Source organism: Bos indicus x Bos taurus, chromosome 25 (genome assembly GCF_003369695.1).
Source record: "Bos indicus x Bos taurus breed Angus x Brahman F1 hybrid chromosome 25, Bos_hybrid_MaternalHap_v2.0, whole genome shotgun sequence".
Classification (NCBI taxonomy): domain Eukaryota; kingdom Metazoa; phylum Chordata; class Mammalia; order Artiodactyla; family Bovidae; genus Bos; species Bos indicus x Bos taurus.
The window spans coordinates 39,439,848-39,459,838 of record NC_040100.1 but is presented as its reverse complement, the minus strand read 5'-3'; the positions used below and the strand labels follow the sequence as shown (position 1 = coordinate 39,459,838).

The window sequence follows — 19,991 nt, the reverse complement described above, 5'->3', positions numbered from 1 at the left end:
GCAACTGCTCTTCTGTTGAGAACTAGCTTTCCTAGCAATTTGTTTTGGTCAGTGAGGCTCTGGCCCAGGAAAGTGATTCTAAGTTGCTGACTACTTTAGTGACATCACTCGGAATGAATCCTTTAAAGCAGGAGTCCTCACCTGCACCCCCTGCCCAGGACATCTGGTAACGTATGGAGACATTTCTCATGGCCACTGTTCATGGGGGGTGGGGGAGGGGAAGCAGTGGCATTTAGTGGGCAGCTGCTGCTGAATCCACCTACAGTGCAGGAGACCCAGGTTTGATTCGTGGTTCAGGAAGATCCTCTGGAGGAGGGAATGGCTACCCACTCTGTTATTCTTACCTGGAGAATCCCATGGACACAGGACCCTGGTGGGCTACGATTCATGGGGTTGCAAAGAGTCGGAGACGACTAAGGGACTAAGCACACTGCTACTAAAATTCTACAAAGGCTAGCCCCCATAACAAAGATTTTTCTGGCCCAAATGTCAGTACAGAAACCCCAATCTAAAGAAAGCTATTACAACAGCTGGTGATTTTATCAATATTTCAAAAGGCTTGACAAGAGTTTAAGTGACAGGATAGCTGGACTTTGGTAATGACACAGTCTGAACTTGAGTCAACACCGATCTGGAGAGCTTCCGAGAGGCTTCCTCCTTGCCTGCCACCCCTCTCTCCTGCCCACTGACCCCCGCAACATCCCATCTCTCTTCTACTCTCGTCAGCCCGGCTCTGGCCGAGGACCCCGAGCAGTGTGCTGCTAGCTGCGGGTCCTGCTGGAGAGAAGCGAGAGCAGCCAGGAGTCTGGGGGCGGGTTGGGCTCTGAAGGCACTGCTGCAGCGGCTTTTCTTTCCTCCCTTTTAAAATGAATTACTTTTTTAAGTTTCAATGGGTCTCCGTTGCTGCATGCAGGCGTTCTCTAGCTGTGCCGCGTGGTGGTTACTCTTGAGTTGCGGCGTGAGAGCTTCTCATTGTGGTGGCTTCTCTCGTTGCAGAGCACGGGCTCTGGGGAGTGCCGGCTTCAGCAGCTGCAGCGTGCGGGCTCAGTAACTGGCTCCCAGGCTCCAGAACGCAAGCTCAGTAGTGACACCCGGGCTTAGGTGCCCCAAGGTGTGTGGGATTTTCCCAGACAGGGATTGAACCCATTTCCCCTGCACTGGCAGGTGGATTCTTATCCACTGGGCCACGAGGGAAGTCCTTCAGGGACTTTTCCTATTCAGGTTTGCTGCTGACTCAGCAGAGGATGGTTGGGAATGTCAAGCTACAGAAGGTGGCCCTGGCACTTGAGAGCCGAGCTAACGAAGATGACACACCGTACCCTTAGGACAGTTTACTCCTGTAGCGACACGGTGCTCCACGCAGACACCAGTGCAGCAGCGACACACCCACGCAGCCCTTGGGCAGACCAGGCTCCGGCCGGTCCTGGTGATGCTGGCTGATTTCCAAGGGTCCCAGAGGGTCACCCTTCACAACAGCGGGGTCCACACCTACTGATGGGCATACAGACACCCGCACGTGTACCCGGGGCTGAGTGTACCCGTCACCAAAGGATGTGTGTCCGTGCATTACTTCCAAGTTTCCTGAGAAGGATCTGATGACATTTTCTCAGAATTCACAAAGTGTACTATATAACTTTCTAAAGTTTCTAAACTTTCATCTAAAACAGTCTGATCATAAAGCTGACTTTTACATAAAGATTAAGCTAAATGACTCTCTTCAAGGGTAAGATGAGAAAAATACAAGTATTAGAAAACAAAGCCACAGATAAAGACCCGGGACAAGCAAGCCCTGAAGCCGTGTGTTAGAGGAACCAAAGGAAGATTGGGAAGATGTACAGACCAGGAAACAGAAACCCTTCCATGACTTACTCTTAGCACTGAATTTGTTTTCTTTTCGAGTTCTGCCCGTTTTCTTCAAGCAGTTGTCACATACAAAACTGCAAAAAAATAATGGGTGTGATCAGATTATATAAAACAGTATATGTTGCCAAACTAGTGAAATGCAGCATTAAAATACTTTGCTGGCAATTTACATCACATCATTATACAAAAGTGAAGAGGCAGACTGCTTTGATTCTACAATTCCCAAAGCGGGCAAACACTTGAGACTTAAATTTAGAACCGACTGCCATCCCTCTAATTGCCGGATCCTTGCTGGCGACAACGAGAGGCACAGCAGCCGCCAGTGCCCTCCCCTCCACTCTGTGCAGACTGCTCTCCCTTTCCTGGAGTCTCAGGAAATCACCAGGAAGTTACTCACCCTGAGGGCCAGATGATGTCGTAGTGGAGAACACAAATCTGATGCATCTTCCGGCCACACTCCTTGCAGTCAACAAAACTAGAAGACAAAGAAGTGCCCTGTCACACGCAGAACTGCACAGTGGACCTGAGTGCTGTGCTCACACCTTGTCGCCATGAAGACTTCAAGACTCCTCAGCATTCACGTGTCTCTTGACTGACTCGGCCATATTTGAAACACGCATCAGTAGGATGTGTTCTACAGGAAGAGCTGACTTTCTCCCCTTCTTTGTACCAATGCCTCATTCCTCTCTTCTCCTCACCTCTTTTGTAACCAGAAATGAAAGTTTACTTCTAAAAACTGCTATGACAAAGGCCTATCTTACAGGTCACATTTTCAAGACCAGTGCTTGCTCCAGACGACTACAAATGCCTAAACGGACTTCAACAGCAGAAAACAATGCTGTCAGAGTTACAAGCTCTTGTTCTTCGCCTCGCACAGGAAATGTCTGCTCTGAGTCAGTCGCCAGGGTGGGAAATGATGGCCTTTGTTCAAGGAAACACTGCAGAGGTTGGGATTCACCTCATCGCCTGCCTTCCTCACAGCTTCTGCATGGCTCACCCGGACCCTATCTCCTCACCTAGTAATCTTCATCGTCAAACATGCTTAAAGGTCAAGGCCTGTTTCTTCAGCCATGCCCTTAAGGCTGCCACGACTTACACCCTGTGGAGGCTGAAGGGCCCAGCGAGCACCGCACTTCTGCAGGCCGTCTGGGGCCCTGGCTCCTCCTCTCAGCCTAGGTGCTGGGCTCTGTGACCTGAGGCACGCTCTCACACCACGGCTCGGGTCCTGGCCCGGGCCCACCCTTTGCCCCTGCTGAGAACGAGCCTTCGACCACAGATCGAACCTAACCCAGCTTCTCTGTCCCTGCTCTGCTGAAGGAAAACTGGACACCCACAGGCAAAGCGGGCAGCACGGCAGCGGCCTCATCCGCCGTCCTCGAGCGCTCTCTCCCGGGCTGCCCTCCTCCCACTCTATGTGGTCCTTTAAAACCTCTGCAGCCACACCAAGTCAGGCGCCAGGGAACCCAGCACCCCTGCCTCCTCGTGCCGGGGGCCCCACCCGCGCTCACCTGCACCACTGCTGGTGCTCCAGGCCCCTTCACTGCTCTGTGTCTGCAACGATCTGCCCACCCCCACCCACGCCCCCTCCAGGTGAGCACCACCTTCTCCAGGATGCCACTCTGCCTGGGCTAGGGCCCCTCCCTCTGGACACCTTACTGGCTCCTGCTGCCTGTGCTACCATCCGTCTGTCTGTCCTACTAGAAGACACACGGCTGCAGGCCAGGCCCCCTTTATCCATCTGTGTCTTCCCCACTGTCTGGTACCTACTACCTCAACATAAAGTATTCTGCAATTGGAAAGTTAATATAGTAACTAACACAACATTGGAAATCAACTATACTCCAATATAAAGTAAACATTTTCCACAAAGAGACTGGAAGCCAGCTCTTCATGCACCAGGCGCTCTCCGAACTGTTCATCGTGCCCTCCCTCACTGCTCCCCTCTCAACCCCCGCCAGCATGGCTGGCAGGAGAGACTGAAGCAGCTCTGACACAGTGAAGTCTGTGCTCTCCGCTGGAAGCTGAGCCTAGGGAGGGCAGGACCTGCTTCTCAGCTCTGGACGCACCACGGCCACGTTTATCAGTTACCCATAGGGCTGCAGCCTCTGCTCACCAAGCAGCCCCGGACGGGCATTCACCACGGGGACAGAACAAGACAGGTGTCTCCACACACTGGGGTGCCCTCAGGACTTGGCTCTGGGGACCTAGGAGGTGCCACAGCACAGGAGGGGCTCTGAGGCCTCTTAAGGGGTTATTATAAAGCAAATTTTACACACTGAGTGTTCTCACTGATCACTGAACACAGCGACCTTTGGAAACATACCATACCAAAGATGGTGGCAAGCACAAGTGGGCTGGCCAAAAAGCTGTTTTGGATTTTTCTGTAACATCATGTGGAAAAACTGAACAAACTTTTTAGCCAATCCAACACAATACCGGGCTTCCCGTTATTTATTTTTTTACAATTGGTTTCTAAGAGTTTCTCTAAAAATTCCCTTTAAGTGATACTAGGACCCCTTCACCAAATACTATCTTTAGTCTCTAAAGAATCACACTAAATGGCTTCTTAAAGACAATGATGACCAAGTTATTACAGAGGTTCTAACAGAACCAAAACATCCACCTACTCGTCTCACTGGTAAAATTCAGCAGCTGGACAGCATGTTACAGACACACATCTTTTGCGTGAGTTAAAAAATAATCCATATTTGAAGTAAATCCACACAGAAAGTTCCACCCAGGGCAATATGTTTATTTCCAGTGTCTTCTACAGCAACCCAATCACATGGAAGAACTTTCCCGATCTGAAAGTTAAAACCTAAAAGTCAGAAAGAAATAGCTGTATACTCACGGTTCAGGATCTAAGGTATCATTTTTCTTCTTTTCAAACTGATCCTTTGAAATTGTCCTTATTTGGGGGGGGGGGGGGAAAGAGGAAAAATGTTAATTAACTAAATTTTATCTGTTGTGTATAAACTACAGGGTCTCTGGAATATTATCCTATAACTAGTTCTTCACATAAAAAGTAAATGATGGTCAGAACTCTCAAGTGGATGCAATGATGGCATGAACATATAAAATTTAATTCCACAGAAAGCACCACCATTTATTTTTGTCTTCCTTCGAATATTTCCTCAAAATGCTCATCAACACTTATTACAAGATTTAAGTAAGTAAGTTCAGTCAAAATGTGGTGGGAAAATTATGTTCCGACTCAAACCTGCTAATTTCCAAATGTATATGATAAATGGCTACTGAATCTGACCAAGACTGGTGTAACCAATTCTTCCAATTACAATGTTCCTTCAGCATGTACTTGGGGATGTTTTACTTATTCTTTAAAGGCTGAGTGTTTCATTTCTATTGTCCTTTTGTTGTGATCAGTGTATATGTGAATTACTTGATTCGCAGAATTATACAATCCAATTATTAATCACACAATTGGACCAAAGAATCAAGATGACAGGGGGTAGAAAAAGAAATTGAGTAAGTAGAATTTCTGACATTTTGGTTTATATATTTTATGGGTGCCTATGGTCTGTTCTGCATTTGGATAGAGAGTAAATGTCACTGCAACAGCACTGGAAACTCCTTCACTGGGAAGCCCTTCTTGCCTGTGGGGGCAGCTGCACCAGCAGACTTCTCTGGGTGGGAGGGGTTAGGGCAGAGTCAGGAGAAGAGAGAGAGGCACAGTGCTGGCAGTCCTGGGTGGCTATGGTGGCTGGCAGGTCTTTAGGCCCCGTGACCATCCAATTTGAGGATTTGGTTCTGCTTTTTTTCTCACCACATTCTGGACATCTGTCTACTCCATCAGAGGATAAGCATCAGGCAGGAAATGGTGAACTCGAGGGGAGGGAATGAATGAACTAACTCGTGCCTGTCTGTGCTGGAGCTGTGAGCAGGTATCCAGCCTCTAGTGAGGAGGGAGATACATGTACTCGCTGGGGTCTCCCCATCTGGCTTCTGTTACCTCCACAACTTCAAGGACAAAGGCTTCAGGGGAAGATCAACTAAATGCTGGAGACGGGGTATGCACACAAGACTCACTTTTGCTACTGCCAGTTCTGTGACTAGGATTATCTGGTTTCTTAGATATAAAGGAAATTTTATAATCCCCCCAAATGGAAGTTGACAGCCACTGGGAAAAAGCAAGTGCTTTGGAAGAAGAGATATAGAGCAAGGTTACAAGAGGCCCCGGGACTCAACAGGGGCTATAGCATCAAGATCCTGGGTGAAGGGAAGGACGTGGGCATGGCACTGAGATTCAGCCACACTGTCAAGTATGAATGTGGGTACAGTTACTATGAAATATACACAACAGAAAAGTCACAACGGCAGTGGTGCTTCCCTTTCAATCGTGGACAAGAGGAAAACAACAATCCAGGGTCACCCCCAAGAGAAATGATGGGATGGTACTTACGTCTGGGGTTGTGAAGGGTCGTCACCCAGGGTAACATTCTCCCCCTGGATCTCTGTGAAACACTTCTCACAGAAGTGATACCTGTCAGCAAGAAGGCCATACTTGGGTGAACTGGTCCATCATAACACACAGCCACCCAAGCAACGAAGCCACCAATCAGAGCAGGGCAGATCACCACGACGAAGGGGGGGCGTTGTTGGTTGATTGATGGGTCAGTGAGGACAATGAAAGGAACAGGGGCAGGTGGGGAAGGGCAGGATTAGAGAACAGGGGAGGGAACAAATAGCACAGACATAAAGGTAAGACGCAAACACCAAGACAACACAGAGCAGAAAGCCAAGGCAAAGCATTGATTAGCATTCGGTCTCATTGCATACATCCCAGGCCATCATCACTAACAACGGGCTTGTTCAGCTCCAAAATGCAAATGTTTTCAAGGAATTGGTAATACTAGAATTGCAAGGAGCCTACATTTAGGAGTTTGGATTTTGTTCTTACTTAGAGAAAACCAAACGTAACTCCAGGGTTTGAGATGGAAAAAATTTACTTTGAACAAAACATTCTGACAAAAGTCCTTAAAAAAGCAATTTAAACTGAAATAGTTTTATTTTTCAAAATGGGAAATTTATGCTTGACAGCAATTCACAGATTTTATTTCCGATATTAAGCCAGATCTTTAAAGGTATGAAAATGCTGAGCACCCAGAACTGGTTTTAATTTTCTCCTGTTATTTTTCTCATGTTACTCACTTAGTTAATTGAGTTACAACAGAAATGAAACCAAATCCATACTCTAGACAAACACTTAACAGAAATGCAATCGGGGTCAAAGACTTTCCAGCCATTTATCAGTAAGAATATACAGAGAACAAACTATGATATATTGTATAAGCAATACAATATATGTAAATCCATGAACAATCTTAAAATTCAATTCTATGCTTTGACTTTAAACTTTTTGGTACTGGAACCAATCATTCATCAATCTGAATACTCAATGATTGCTCTGACTTGGGAACAATCCAAGTTAAGCAAATTTAGAGTTAATCTTTAAAGCACAATCTGCATTTGAGAAATTATCCATCACCCCAATTTCTTATAATATAGAGCCTGGGCTCAAGCTACCAAATAAGATTAGTTTAAATAAAAACTATTAAATGTTTGGAAAGGACACAAATGAGAAATCAACAAAAATGCATGTGATGCTGCAAAAAACAAGATGGGCACAGAGGAATACCGCAGAAGTAAACAAGCCGAATGAGGTGAACTGCACAAGCGAAAAGGATGAATATATGGTAGCAACGGCAGCACAATAAAATGTGGTTTTAGTGCTCAAAAGTACATCTACAAGATGCCAAGAGGATTAGTGTTAAAGACACTGTGACGAGACTGGAGCGCCACACGGAACCACACAGGCAGGAGGAGATGTAGCAGCTTGCAGCTACACACACACACACACACACACACACACACACACAGCCACACATGCGCACACACACACACACGTGTAGCTACAAATGACTGAGGTTCAGGCCACTGCCTGGCCAGCTTGTCTCCATTACCCCTAAAACAGATCCCCACAAGTTCTAATCCTAACCTTAATTAAACACACTGAGTGAGCATTGTTGTCTGCCATATTTCACTGACTAAACACATACAGTGAATTAAAAGTATAAAACTTTAGCATGCATGCATTTCAAGATTATCCAATTTTTCAGACTGTTGATGAACATGACAGATTCACTGTGTGTAGCAACTGGGAGTTTCCTGCTGGGACCAGTTTATTTAGAACTAATTCAATTAACAAAGTCTACCAAGATTAAAAACTGACCAGGAATAAACAGACTAACAATGCTGTTTTTAAAAACTATGTATCTCGTATCTCTTTCTCTGAATGAACTATAGTAACACTCTGGTTATTCGCTATTTTGTAAATATTTTTACAGAGCCTTGAAATCATGTAATAAAAGGAATTTTCATGTGTAGGAGGGCATAATCATAACTAGCAAGAAAGAATTAAAATATAGATACTGTAAACCAATTATGCAACAATCAGAACAATATGTAAAAATGTTATCTCTTCAAAGCCAAATTGTGTCCCTTTTAAAATGAATGAGTGTTCCAATTCATTATGAGCAAACATCCGGCCATAGTGGGCTAGCTCGAAGAGTACTATTGAACACATTTTGAAATGAAATTGCCACAATAATTACACGCGAGTCTAAATGGTTTTAAAATCCTGGACAACTCACTGCTTTTATTCAAGCAGGACAAGACACCTAGCAACATCTACAGAACAGGAATCATAAACCCATCATTTCCACTGGAGGAAACTGGCCCAGAACAGAGCACTGGTGGCTGAATGGCAGCCCCCAGGTGGCTGCAGAAACCTACAGTCTGCATATAACTAACTCCCATCCCTAAAAACCTCAGGTTCAGAAACTGGAAGGGACAGAGTGCCTGTCCAAGAGCCAGAGCAGAGATGCTGGAGAATCAAACCTCCTCAGGTGGATGGGGAGAGGACGGGGGAAGGGTCTGGGCCTCCCTGGAGCACCCTTCTGAGATGATGATAGCTCACAGAGTGGGCATAGCCACCCATCTGGTCCAGCAGGTGGGAACCACTTTGGGAATCAGCAGGTGGCAGATGTTAATGCCAGCCTGCCCCATCTTTATTCACCCTGGAAATACATAATGGTTCTTTCCAGCCGTAAGAGCCTTTCCGCCTGACACAAGGAAGCAGTCTGATGAATATGGAATTGTAAAGGAGAAACGCTTCACAGAACCTGATGACGATGTATATCTGGGCACCTAAAGTCGGTAAGTGTCACTGCATAGTTCATCGGTAAGGGTAACTGAATGTATGGAGTAAATTTTCAAATGCAGATTGTTTTAAGTACCATATAAGTATACACAAATAACTGGGATAATAGATATCTATTCTCATCTATCAGTAATAACTGGAAAAATCTATAGAATGGTTTTCCCAACATGACTTACTTTCAAAATTTCGAAGTATGATGGAAACAAGTGAAAATGTAACCATACACTAGCTTATAAATTAGTTTCACTTGTTTAAACGGTCCATAGAATTTCCTATTCTAAGTGCCCAACAGTTTAGAACTATAAATGCCAAAACAATTATTCAAAAGAACACCACAGCGTTCTCTTAAACAGTCAAGGCTGAGAATAAAAGTGGAAGCAGTTGAAATGTCCATCACAGAACGAGACCGCTGCTTTCAGACTCAACGCGGCGTCGCTTCCATGTCCGTATTCCAGGAAGCACACCTCGTGAGACTCAGCTGAGGAGCGGTGTGCTCACACTCTTAAAACGTCTTATGTGTAAAAAAGAACTCCTTTATTTATGTTTCTACTCTTAAGGAAAATACATCACTTTTGTTCAGTAAAAATTAAATGCTACACAGAAATCTAATTGGACATTTCAGAACTTTCAACAGAATCCTCCCATCAACACCGCCCTCTGGGGGGCAGTAGTGGACGCTGACGCTACCTGTCCTACTGAACTACAACCGCTCTCCACTTAAATATGGCCAAAGCCTGTGCACCTCAGCAAAGGGGGGGCCACAGGACCCAGAACAGTGAAGCCCACAAGGAAAAGGCCCCGAACTGGAGAGATGGTGGTGAGCAATCCGCTGTCTGCTTTTCCTTCTAGACCCAAACTATGCTGTGCACTTAATTAGTGGGGGCATTTTTCAGAGTTCATTTTAACCTATTTCCTTAAAAATTCATAACTTTGCTTTGTTTGGCACCTATCAGCTCCCAAAGTGAGTTCCTACTCATTGTCTCATTGGAGACTGACAGCTAAGGGTGTCAACTGGGGGTGTTACTGTGCCCACTCCATCGACAAGCAGGTTCTGGGCTATGTCAAAGGTCTCTGGGCTAAAACTGTAAAAGGAGGGGCCAGAACTCCCAAAACAACACTTGCCACTGTGGAGAGACTCCACTACGAAGGCTATGATATCATTTCAAACTTTTAGTATTAAAATGCTTCCAGGGATAGAAGAGCACGTTAAAGGAGAAATTAAATTCTAACTGTTGAAATATTTTCATCAGGACAGCTGTGTCAGCAGCACTTCTGCTAGAGATGCCTGCTGGGGACTCGCTTCTTTCCCTGGAACCAGCATCTCACTGGGACAGTGAGCCAGACTAGGCTTAGAAACCTTGTCTTAAGATATTTTTAGGTCAACAGTTCCCCACCCCCCCCACCTCCCAATAGCATTTTGATGGGAGCTGTTAATGAACTTAAATATGGTTAGATTTTTTAAATTTTAACCTTTTTTTTTTTCCCCCCAACTGTGCCATGCGGCTTGTAGGACCCTAGTTTCCTGACCAAGGATTGAACCTAGGCCACCACAGTGAAAGCCCTGAATCCTAACCATTGGACTGCCAGGGAATTCCCTACATATTTTTTTAAAGAATAATTTAAAAAAACGTAATTGGAAGAAAAATAACTGCAACATTCCAAATCATTCAGGCCTCTGCATGTACCTTTGAATAAATAAAAAGCCTCGTACTTATCTTCTTTGAAGTGTTAAAACATATGCAATTACTACAAGCAAGTAAGATAAAAATAATCAAAACATCAGACCCAAAAGCTGACATTTAATACCTGAACCTAAAGACAAAGAACAGGCATGAAGTTTCATCTTGGTCACAAAAAGAATTCAGTTGTCAGTTCATGAAATGGAGGCAAGGTAACTGAATATGACCAAGAAATACCACCCGTTTCAAGGCAGGATGCCCTCATGCTATGGATACTTAGAGCCATGGATACCTTGGAGCTTAATTTTCAAGACAAGTCCCCAAACCAGGAAGCCATATTTAGGTAAGGGGATCAACAACAAAAATTATTTTCATTCTCCTTCTACTTAAGACAAGAGATCTACTCTTTGGCCGTCTCCACATTTCAAGATTAGAACCAAGATTTCTCAAGCATCCCTGTCACTCGCTAAGCCCTGAAAAGGCCACCTCCTGACACGGAGTCATTCATAAACTCAATTCTTTAATGAATCAGCACAAACACAAGTCTTTCCATCAGGCTGTGCAGGTCAATTTAGCTAGGCAAATATTTACAGTCAGACTGGTAAAATACAATGCTTCAACTTTATTAGTATCTTGAAAAAGGCCCATCAACCTTTGTTAGAGTTAACTTCAACTTAGACTCTTTCTCATATGGTGACATTATGGCTTAACGAATGTTCCTAATCCAAAGAGTGCAGTGCAGCAAGCAGCTTTGAGTTGAAATTCTATACTATACAAGCATGCTTTTAAGTTAAGAGACCCTGGGCCTAACTGAGTGACTGGGAAGAGAGAAACAATGTAACTTCAGCCTACTTCACTGAAACTTCACGAAAGAAATAATGTAACCAAGCTGCAATCAGATGAGCCTGCCTTGCCCTAAGACGACCTTTTTGTCCTGTAATTCAGAAAACTGCTCAGTGCTTACCTATTCTGATAGCTGTAGTAGGCAGCATCTCGAGGAATTGTACACAGCTGCTTCCCATAGCAGCACAGAGTCTGTGGGGAAAACTCATACTGCAAAAACAAAGGAAAAAGTATTAAAAATAAATGCATTTACTGTCATGTAATGCTGTGTCTGATATGGAGAACTAGATTTAGCTAGTAAATTAGCTGTTAGTACACTGAGTAGTCTTTTAATGATTCTTGTTAAAGATATTTTTGGATAAAATGGGACAAAATTAGTGTCTAAGGGACATTTATTACAGATAGATGAATGGACACCAGGGCAGCCAGGAATGCTTGACCCATAAGAACTTCTAGCTTCAGATGACTCCACTTGGGTCCTTCTCAATATACAGGTGTGGCCAAAGTACAGAGTCCATCATATCCTCATAACACCCTCTTTGGCTGAATTCAAAAAAAGTTCCAACTGTACCTTGCGTCCACAGCAATACCCAAGGGACTGCATGACGGGGTCAATCTCCTGCTCAAAGACCTCTGCAAGTTTGCTGCAGAACTTGTAGACCCGGGATGTCTTCCGATTGTAAAGCCAGGCGTTGTTGAACATGAGCCAGACGTCGTCTACATACTGCCAGGGCTCCTGGTACTGCCCTGTATCCAGCTTACGCTTGATGGTGGAAAGGTCCATGGGATTCTTCACAATGTCAAAGTAATCCTGAAAGACAAAAGGCTCTCAGTCTAGCTGATCCCAAACCCCCAATGTAAGCCTTATCTGGCAGCTTTGCCTTAAAACAGCAGAGAGTACCAGTGTAACCTAATGAGTGACCAAAAAGAGAGCAACTCCTGACCTTCCTCTGGTTTTACTCTACGATGGTAGTTACTAAGTGTGATCATATTACTTCAAAAGCAAATTTAAAGAAAAAAAAATGAATTATTTATTAAGAGATGTCCTTCAGTGTCAGATTTTAAAAATAAGATTTTGATCCACTGAATTAAAACAGTGAGCATATTTATCAGACAATATGTTTTTCTAGAGATTTACTCTTGGTCCTAACAAGCAAAATGAAATTTAAGACAAACAAAAATAGTAATAAGACTAAATAGAACCTGTTTGGTCACCACGGCCTTTGCAAGAGCACCCAGGGATGCCAAAGTGAGAGGCCCATGTGGTTTATAAGGGACTTGCACCAATTCTTTAAACCCACTCCAGTGGACAAAGTCTTACCCACGAGTAAAGCAAGGCAACAGAGGCTGCATGCCCCGGGCTGTGCTCCCACATCTTCCCGCATCCCCCCACGACCCTGGGGCTCAATGGAAATGGGTGGGGGAACACACACATTTCAGTTAGTAAGACAAAAGTATATTACTATTTTGACAACAAACTAATTTCTTTACATTCGGGGGAAAAAAATCTTACTCTACTCAATTTAGAGAGATTAAGCAAGTGTCGTGGATGCTCCTGAAGCATACTGGAAAAGCCACAGTGTTTTCATGACATCCACTTACTGGAATTCCCAGGAGCTGGGGATCCACAGGCTGCCGAAAGGGTAAGGACTCTGGATCCTGTCGGTACAGAGCTTCCAGGGTTGACATCAGAGCCTGGCGCAACTCCTCCGGCTTGAAGACTGCGTTAGAAAACACAGGAAATGACACTGTTGACAAGGCACCCAGACTCCTCCTGCAGAGCTTTTCAATGGAAGCTGGGCTGCTTCTGAGGAGGCCCAAGTCACCTTCCTCCCGGCCGTGAGCACTTTCTCAAGCTACCATTCAGGGGTTCTGAGAACACAGTCACACTAGCGTTTTTTTTTTAATTCCACCCCCCACACTAGCGTTTTTAAAACTGCATCCACATCATGAGGCAAAACTACCACACTGAGAAGTTTGCTTGCTCAACAAAAGATTTCCAACACCAAATTCTGTTGGAACAGAAAAAAACTGAAGCTAACTTCCAAATCTGCCTCACTGATCAAATGTGTGGAAACAGAGCCATTTTCACCAGAACGGGCCTTTTCTCCGGGCGGAAGTAAACTCACACCACCTGAGACAGATGGTTTTGTTACAACCTCACCAACAAATGTACATCATAAGCAAGCTACAAAAATATGCATTCTCCTCAAAAGTGCTCTATTGCCCCCTCGCAGATGTAGCAATAACCAAGTCTCCAAGCTCCAGGCCCACCCACTTCCTACTACACTTAGTGTTGTCACCGACGTAGCATAAACACTGGCTGCCATTCATTCACACGAGCCCCTCGTGAACTGCAAGGGTGCGGGAACCGTGAAGGCAGCAGCGAGTGTCTCACAACCCTCGCTGGCACACACCCCTGCGCACAGCCCCATCATCAGAGAGGCAAACACTGCAGACGGGTTCTGATGGCTTAGGTCCTAAGTGATAGGAGGTTTCCACTTCATAGTTTTTCGGATTTTGAAAGTATTTTCTAGAACGGATGCATTGTAAGTTGTAAATTTATAAATCAGACTAAAATACCGTAAAAATTGCACTGGGTACATTGAGAGAAGCAGGCACTGGCTGGGAAGTTTCTAGAGGGCTTACTGCCACCAGAGCAGGGACCGCCCAGGTGTCCTGATCGGCCTCCTGTGCTGCAGAACGCCTGGCGGTCAGTGGGCACCAGGGTCACCCAGTACAGACATTCCCCTGGAGGCCAGAGCCGTGGTCCAGGGAGCAGACGTGCCCCATGGAGCTGTGAAACACAGGCAAACCCTGCCCTCAGCTAACCCTTTTTCTTCCAGTCTGCTTTTACAGAGCTTGGTTTTCTTTGAATAACTCTTTATAAGAAAGCAATTCTTTAGTTAATCAATAGCTTCTTCATTCTTCTAAATCAGGGGTCGGCAAACCATGACCCACAGGCCAAATCTGGCCAGCTGCCTGCCTTTGTATGGGCCTGGGAACTGAGAATAGTTTTTAAGTTTATTAATGGTTAGGGAAAAAAAGAATAATATTTCATGATACGTGAATTACACAAAATCACTGTTTAGTCTTCCAAAAGAAAGCTTTATCGGAACACAGCCATGCTCATCTGTGCACGTGTGTCTGTGGCTGCCTTCCCCGCACAAGGCAGGCACCGGCAGCTGCCACAGAAACCCAATGACGTACACAGCCCGAAACACGCCCTCCCTGGCAGCCCGGACGGTTTGCTGACGCACTGTCCCAGGCCCACTGGGCTTCTGGAGTTGATCGCTTACGGCGCTTACATGTGTCTCACTCTGGACGACTGCTCATTCATTCACTGAACATTTAAAACCTATGGCAAGGAAAAGTCATTTCTAACTCCTGTCTTTAACCACTACGTTGACATAACAAGACTCCAAATGAGTGGAGGTAGCAGTCAGGAGCTGTACTTGAAACAAGTTCCTGCCACCGACTAGTGCAGTGTCCTATAAGCAAGTCACTCCACTCCTCTGGCTTGAAACCTTCTCCAGACAACCAGAGGGGCCACGTCAGCAGTGTCCACAGCATGGCCCACGGATGACTTGGGGATCCCCATGCTGTCTATGGGGACCGCACCAGCCTGTGCGGCTACCTGAATGGAAATGAATTAATATTAAATAAAGTAAAAAACCCACTTCCTCAGGCACGTCTGTCACATTTCAAGTGCTGAGGAGCCACACACGGCTGGTTCCACCTCAGAGGCAGAGGTGGTTACAGAGTGGGCAGACACATGGCATTTCCATCATTGCATAAAGTTCTAGCACTGTCTGAGGGCTTTTCCAGGGTGTGTGAAATCCAATTCCATGATGCACAATGATTTTCACGCTAACACTCGGTCATCACTTGCTTTCCGCACTGTGTTGACATGCACACAGATGGGGCGAGAGCAACACGGAGCACCATGGACACCAGCACGGCAGCGGGACCAGGCCGCAGCGCCTGACGTGACTCAGTGGCCACGCGCTCTTCAGGGCTGTCTTGCATACACAGGTAAAATGCCATCTGCACTTAACAAATGTCCTTGATGAAGGAGCAAAAATCCTTACTTTTATTAAATCTCAGCCCTCGGCTACAGCTCTTTTATTCTGCACGACAAACAGGGAAGCTGTCAGAAAGCATTTCTGCTGCAGGCAGTCGCTGTCTTCAGAGAAAGCACTCGTCTGAGTGCTGAGCTAAGAGCTGAAGTAACTGCAATCGCTCATGGAACACAGAAAACTAGAGAGAATGGCTGACAGACAAGCTATGGTTCCTCAGATCCGGGAACACCACATTTTCTCACAAATGAACCAAGCACACCAGTTACTTCCAGGACAACTGACGCAATTTGCTAGCAATGATACAATCTGGACTTTCATCAAAAATTAGAATTTTTGAAAAACTTGTATCTGCTACACAAGCTTGACAGCTTGTCAAAGTTTACAAGACTTTTTAAAACGAGTCACAGTGACATTAATAAATGTGATTTTTAAAAATATTACATAATAAAGTATGCCAACATTTGGAAGATGAGCAAAATTCCCAAATGACCAAAGGATCGTGCTTTAAAAAAAAAAAAGTCATACAATGGCAAAAGAGCCAGTCTGAGTACAAGACAGAAAAATTGTAGAGCACGAGAAATTCAGGGCTACAGATTCAGACGTCACACTGCAAACAGCCTTTAAGAAACTTCTATTTGTTGAATTTTTGTGTAGTGTCAAGAAAGAATTATCTACAAGTACCTGAAAAGGCTATTAAATACTAAAATACTCTTGTCTATCAGCTACTTATCTGAGTGGAGCTGGATTTTCTCTGTGTCCGTCAAACAAACAACAGAATACAACAGCGAAGGGACAGGTAGATAGGAGAGGCCAGCCGTGTTCACTTAATTCTCCGAGAAACAAAGTTGTGAAAAACAATGTCACCATTCCAATTATTTTTGTTGTGGAAGTTATTTTTCACAGAAGTGTGTTACTTATGGGTGCCATGAAACACATTCAGTTTTAAATAAATATTTAAAAAGACACCTAGCAGAGTAGAAGTCATAGATGATCCATACAAACAATAACTTCTCTGGGATGGTCAATTTTTAAGAGTGTAAAGAGGTCTGAGACCACAAGCCCGAGGCTTGCTGTCCTCTGTGATCCCCAGGGTCCCAGGGCAGCAGGACTGTACAGCATGAGCCTCTCTGAGTTTTTCTGCCATCATTCCTAAACGCATCACCTGCACCCCTGAACCACTGAGCCTCGTCTCATGTTTCTGTCACCTGACAGTTTTCTGACACTGTTTCCTCCTCCCTACTTTGGACACGTCTTAGATGGATTCTATCTGCCCTCCACCATGAGCCTGGCTCAGCCTGCTTACTCAGAACTCCAGCATCTTCCCTTCTCTGCTGCCCTCCTCCCACTGCACTGGTCCCTGGTTCTATGCTCCCAGCCCCCAACTCTGGACTCAGTTCCATCTGCACCAGCAGAAACCTACAAACTTAATAGCCCACAGGTTGCCATGGTGGTAACTCCCCAACATCAAGCTCCTGGTCACCTTATCAATGGAGACCATCCGTGGGTGTCCACAGCATGCTAAGTAAAGCCAGCACCACCTTGGAGAGGCTGGGTGTGGGCTGCTCCTCAGAGCCCTAGCACAGACCCTGTGGGCCGGTGCCCTGGAGTCCAGCTGTTACCATTTCTAAAACTGGGGGAATGGCCAGTAAGAAGGGCAACAGGAAGGGATGGAATTCTTTTTTTGCTTTAGCTTTACAACCACATAATGCACTCGTAACATGATGGAAAAGCAGCGCCACGTAAATTCCTGAGAACACGACCTACTTTTCTTGCGAGGCTGCGAAGGGGACGTGGACTGAGAGGCTGTCCCATTGGTGCTGCCCTCTTCTTCCTCTTTAGCTTCGACCTTCACTTCAGTTTTCTTTTCATCCACTTCCATTGGTTCTGACTTCTGCTCTGTCGGGTCTGTTTCTTCTTTAACTTGAGAAGATCCTTGTAAGTCCTCCTCCATCATCTTGAGAAAAACAGAGTCACGGACACAGATACATGACTATGAGAGATCTTTGTTATTACCCAGCCTTATCGGAAGGCCCTTCAAGTCTCTACAGGCTTGTTAAAACCTCCCCTAGTCAGAGCTGCATCGATCACTCTCTCTCTCCCAAAAGGAAAGGTCGAATGCCTAGGAGGCGCTTTAATACAGTGCCAGTGTATTATAGTCTTAAAAACAAACATTGCATATACCATTACCTCTTCAGTAGTTTTACATATATTTCTAGTTTGGAACAAGAATTTCCTTGAAAACTGTGGGAAGGATGGAAAGTCCAACTGCTCAGAGGCCTGGCAGAGGAAGCCCACGAGAACAGCAGAAAGCGCGGAGGGAGGCAGTGGGGAGCTGTGACCCGCCTGAGCGCCATGCTGGCGCTCCCACCCAGACTGCTCTGCTGCCACACGGTGCTGGCAAAGCTCCTCATTTTCCAAGAAAAGTCAGAAGTCTACAGTATTATTTGTAATTTCCCATTTTAAAAATACTGTGTGGGCCAAACAAAATACATTTATAGACTGGGTTCAGCCCACGGTCTGCCAGTTTTCAACTTCTGCCACAGGTTAATTAGTAAAAGAACACACCGCCTGAGCAGCCTGCCTCTGGAGAATTATAAATGAATGAGGAACAGCAGTGAAAAAGTTGTTGGATGATTTAAACATTTAAAATATAAGCCAGTGCTCTTCACTTCTGGCAAAATAAAAATAAACCCATACCTAATATCTAAAAATAAACAACCCATCTGTTTCTAATCTCTTCTGCACTTGAACCATAACTGAGTGGGGTAGTGAAACGCGACGCAGGGACACGCACGGCGGACCCTGGCGCCTCCCCCGGGCGCCCCATGGCGCCTCTGTGTGCAGCACATCCACCCATGTCCAGGAAAGGCACCTACCGTAGCCCCAGGCTCTCCCTTGGGCTCCCCAGCATCGGGCTCTGTGTCCTCGGTCTTGATCTCAGCCTTCATCTCCAGCAGTGGCACCTCGGGGCCTGGCTGCTGGGAGTTGGTTTCGGCGCTGGCCACTGAGGATGGAGTGGGGACCCTGTTATCAATGCTGGCTGCTGTCTGGGAAAGCTGTGGGGAAACCAAAATCACTTATCTTTGTAAACAACACAGATGATCTTAAACCCTGCTGCTCACCCAACACAGATCCATGTTAATCTTTCTCAATACTAACCTAACAGGCACCCCTATTTGAGAGAACTGAAGAATATAAGAGTTAAAGGAAGAGTTCCAGAGAAGTCAACATCAGGCAGAAACACAACTGACTTCTTGTCAACAATGCAGAGATACAAGAGCAGAAGCTTTCTACACTGTGATAGAAAATTATCTTCTGGGAATTTTCTACATAAGTCAGAGAACCTATTTTAAATTCAATTCTTTCCAACAACGATCCTAATGGTTTTGGTAAAAGGATGAATAATAAATATGTGTATATACACTGTCAGAAGGGGAATAAAGTACCTATATGGACTTCCCTGGTGGCTCAAGACAGTAAAGCGTCTATCTACAATGCGGGAGTGAAGCGAAGTGAAAGTTGCTCACTCGTGTCTGACTCTTTGCGACCCCATGAATTATACAGTCCATGGAATTCTCCAGGCCAGAATACTGGAGTGGGTAACCTTTCTGTCTCCAGGGGATCTTCCCAACCCAGGGATTGAACCCAGTTCTCCCGCATTGCAGGTGGATTCTTTACCAGCTGAGCCACAAGGGAAGCTCCGGGTTCAATCCCTGGGTTGGGAAGATCTCCTGGAGAAGGAAATAGCAACCCACTCCAGTGTTCTTGCCTAGAAAACCCCATGGACGGAGGCGCCTCATAGGCTATAGTCCATGTGGTCGCAAAGAGTCGGACACAACTGAGCGACTTCACTTCACGGAACAAGAGTGTATAACTAGCCTGTTAACTGCAGGAACAGTGGTGGAGGAGTAAACAAGCATTAAGAGATGAAATCTCAAAAAAAGCTCTCAAGTTTTCAAAGATTTACCTGATAAGAGTTTTAAGTAAACAAATAAAAACGTAACATTACAAAGGGATCTTACTCAGAGATAACATAAAATAAGAAACAATAAGAACACTCCCTATGGAAAAATAAAAAGTGTCATCTTGGGACTCATCTTGGGATTAATTTTGACATTTTATAAATAAATATCCTCAGCCCCCACAAATAAAGTTAACGCATTTCAGGGGGAAGGAAGTTTTTAAATTAGGCTGGTAAGAAAACAGATACCATGGCTCGGTAAGAAACAGTAGCCTCGGGCCCCTGGGGTGGGTGGGGATGGCCCCATGTGGGGGAGCCCGGCC

At 45.3% G+C, this 19,991-nt stretch overlaps 1 protein-coding gene across 1 annotated transcript in view; it reads right to left on the bottom strand.

The window, feature by feature from the left end:
* The window catches only part of CREBBP (CREB binding protein), a 119,052-nt gene that overhangs the window by 10,730 nt on the left and 88,331 nt on the right, over positions 1 to 19,991 (bottom strand). Inside the window, exons 15-23 of the mRNA XM_027527582.1 lie at positions 18,584 to 18,763; positions 17,472 to 17,661; positions 13,228 to 13,346; positions 12,197 to 12,436; positions 11,747 to 11,835; positions 6,284 to 6,364; positions 4,715 to 4,771; positions 2,261 to 2,338; positions 1,870 to 1,937 (exon numbers count right to left, since the gene is read on the bottom strand). Coding sequence (XP_027383383.1) covers positions 1,870 to 1,937; positions 2,261 to 2,338; positions 4,715 to 4,771; positions 6,284 to 6,364; positions 11,747 to 11,835; positions 12,197 to 12,436; positions 13,228 to 13,346; positions 17,472 to 17,661; positions 18,584 to 18,763 — 1,102 coding nt within the window. The remainder of the gene's footprint in view (positions 1 to 1,869; positions 1,938 to 2,260; positions 2,339 to 4,714; positions 4,772 to 6,283; positions 6,365 to 11,746; positions 11,836 to 12,196; positions 12,437 to 13,227; positions 13,347 to 17,471; positions 17,662 to 18,583; positions 18,764 to 19,991) is intronic.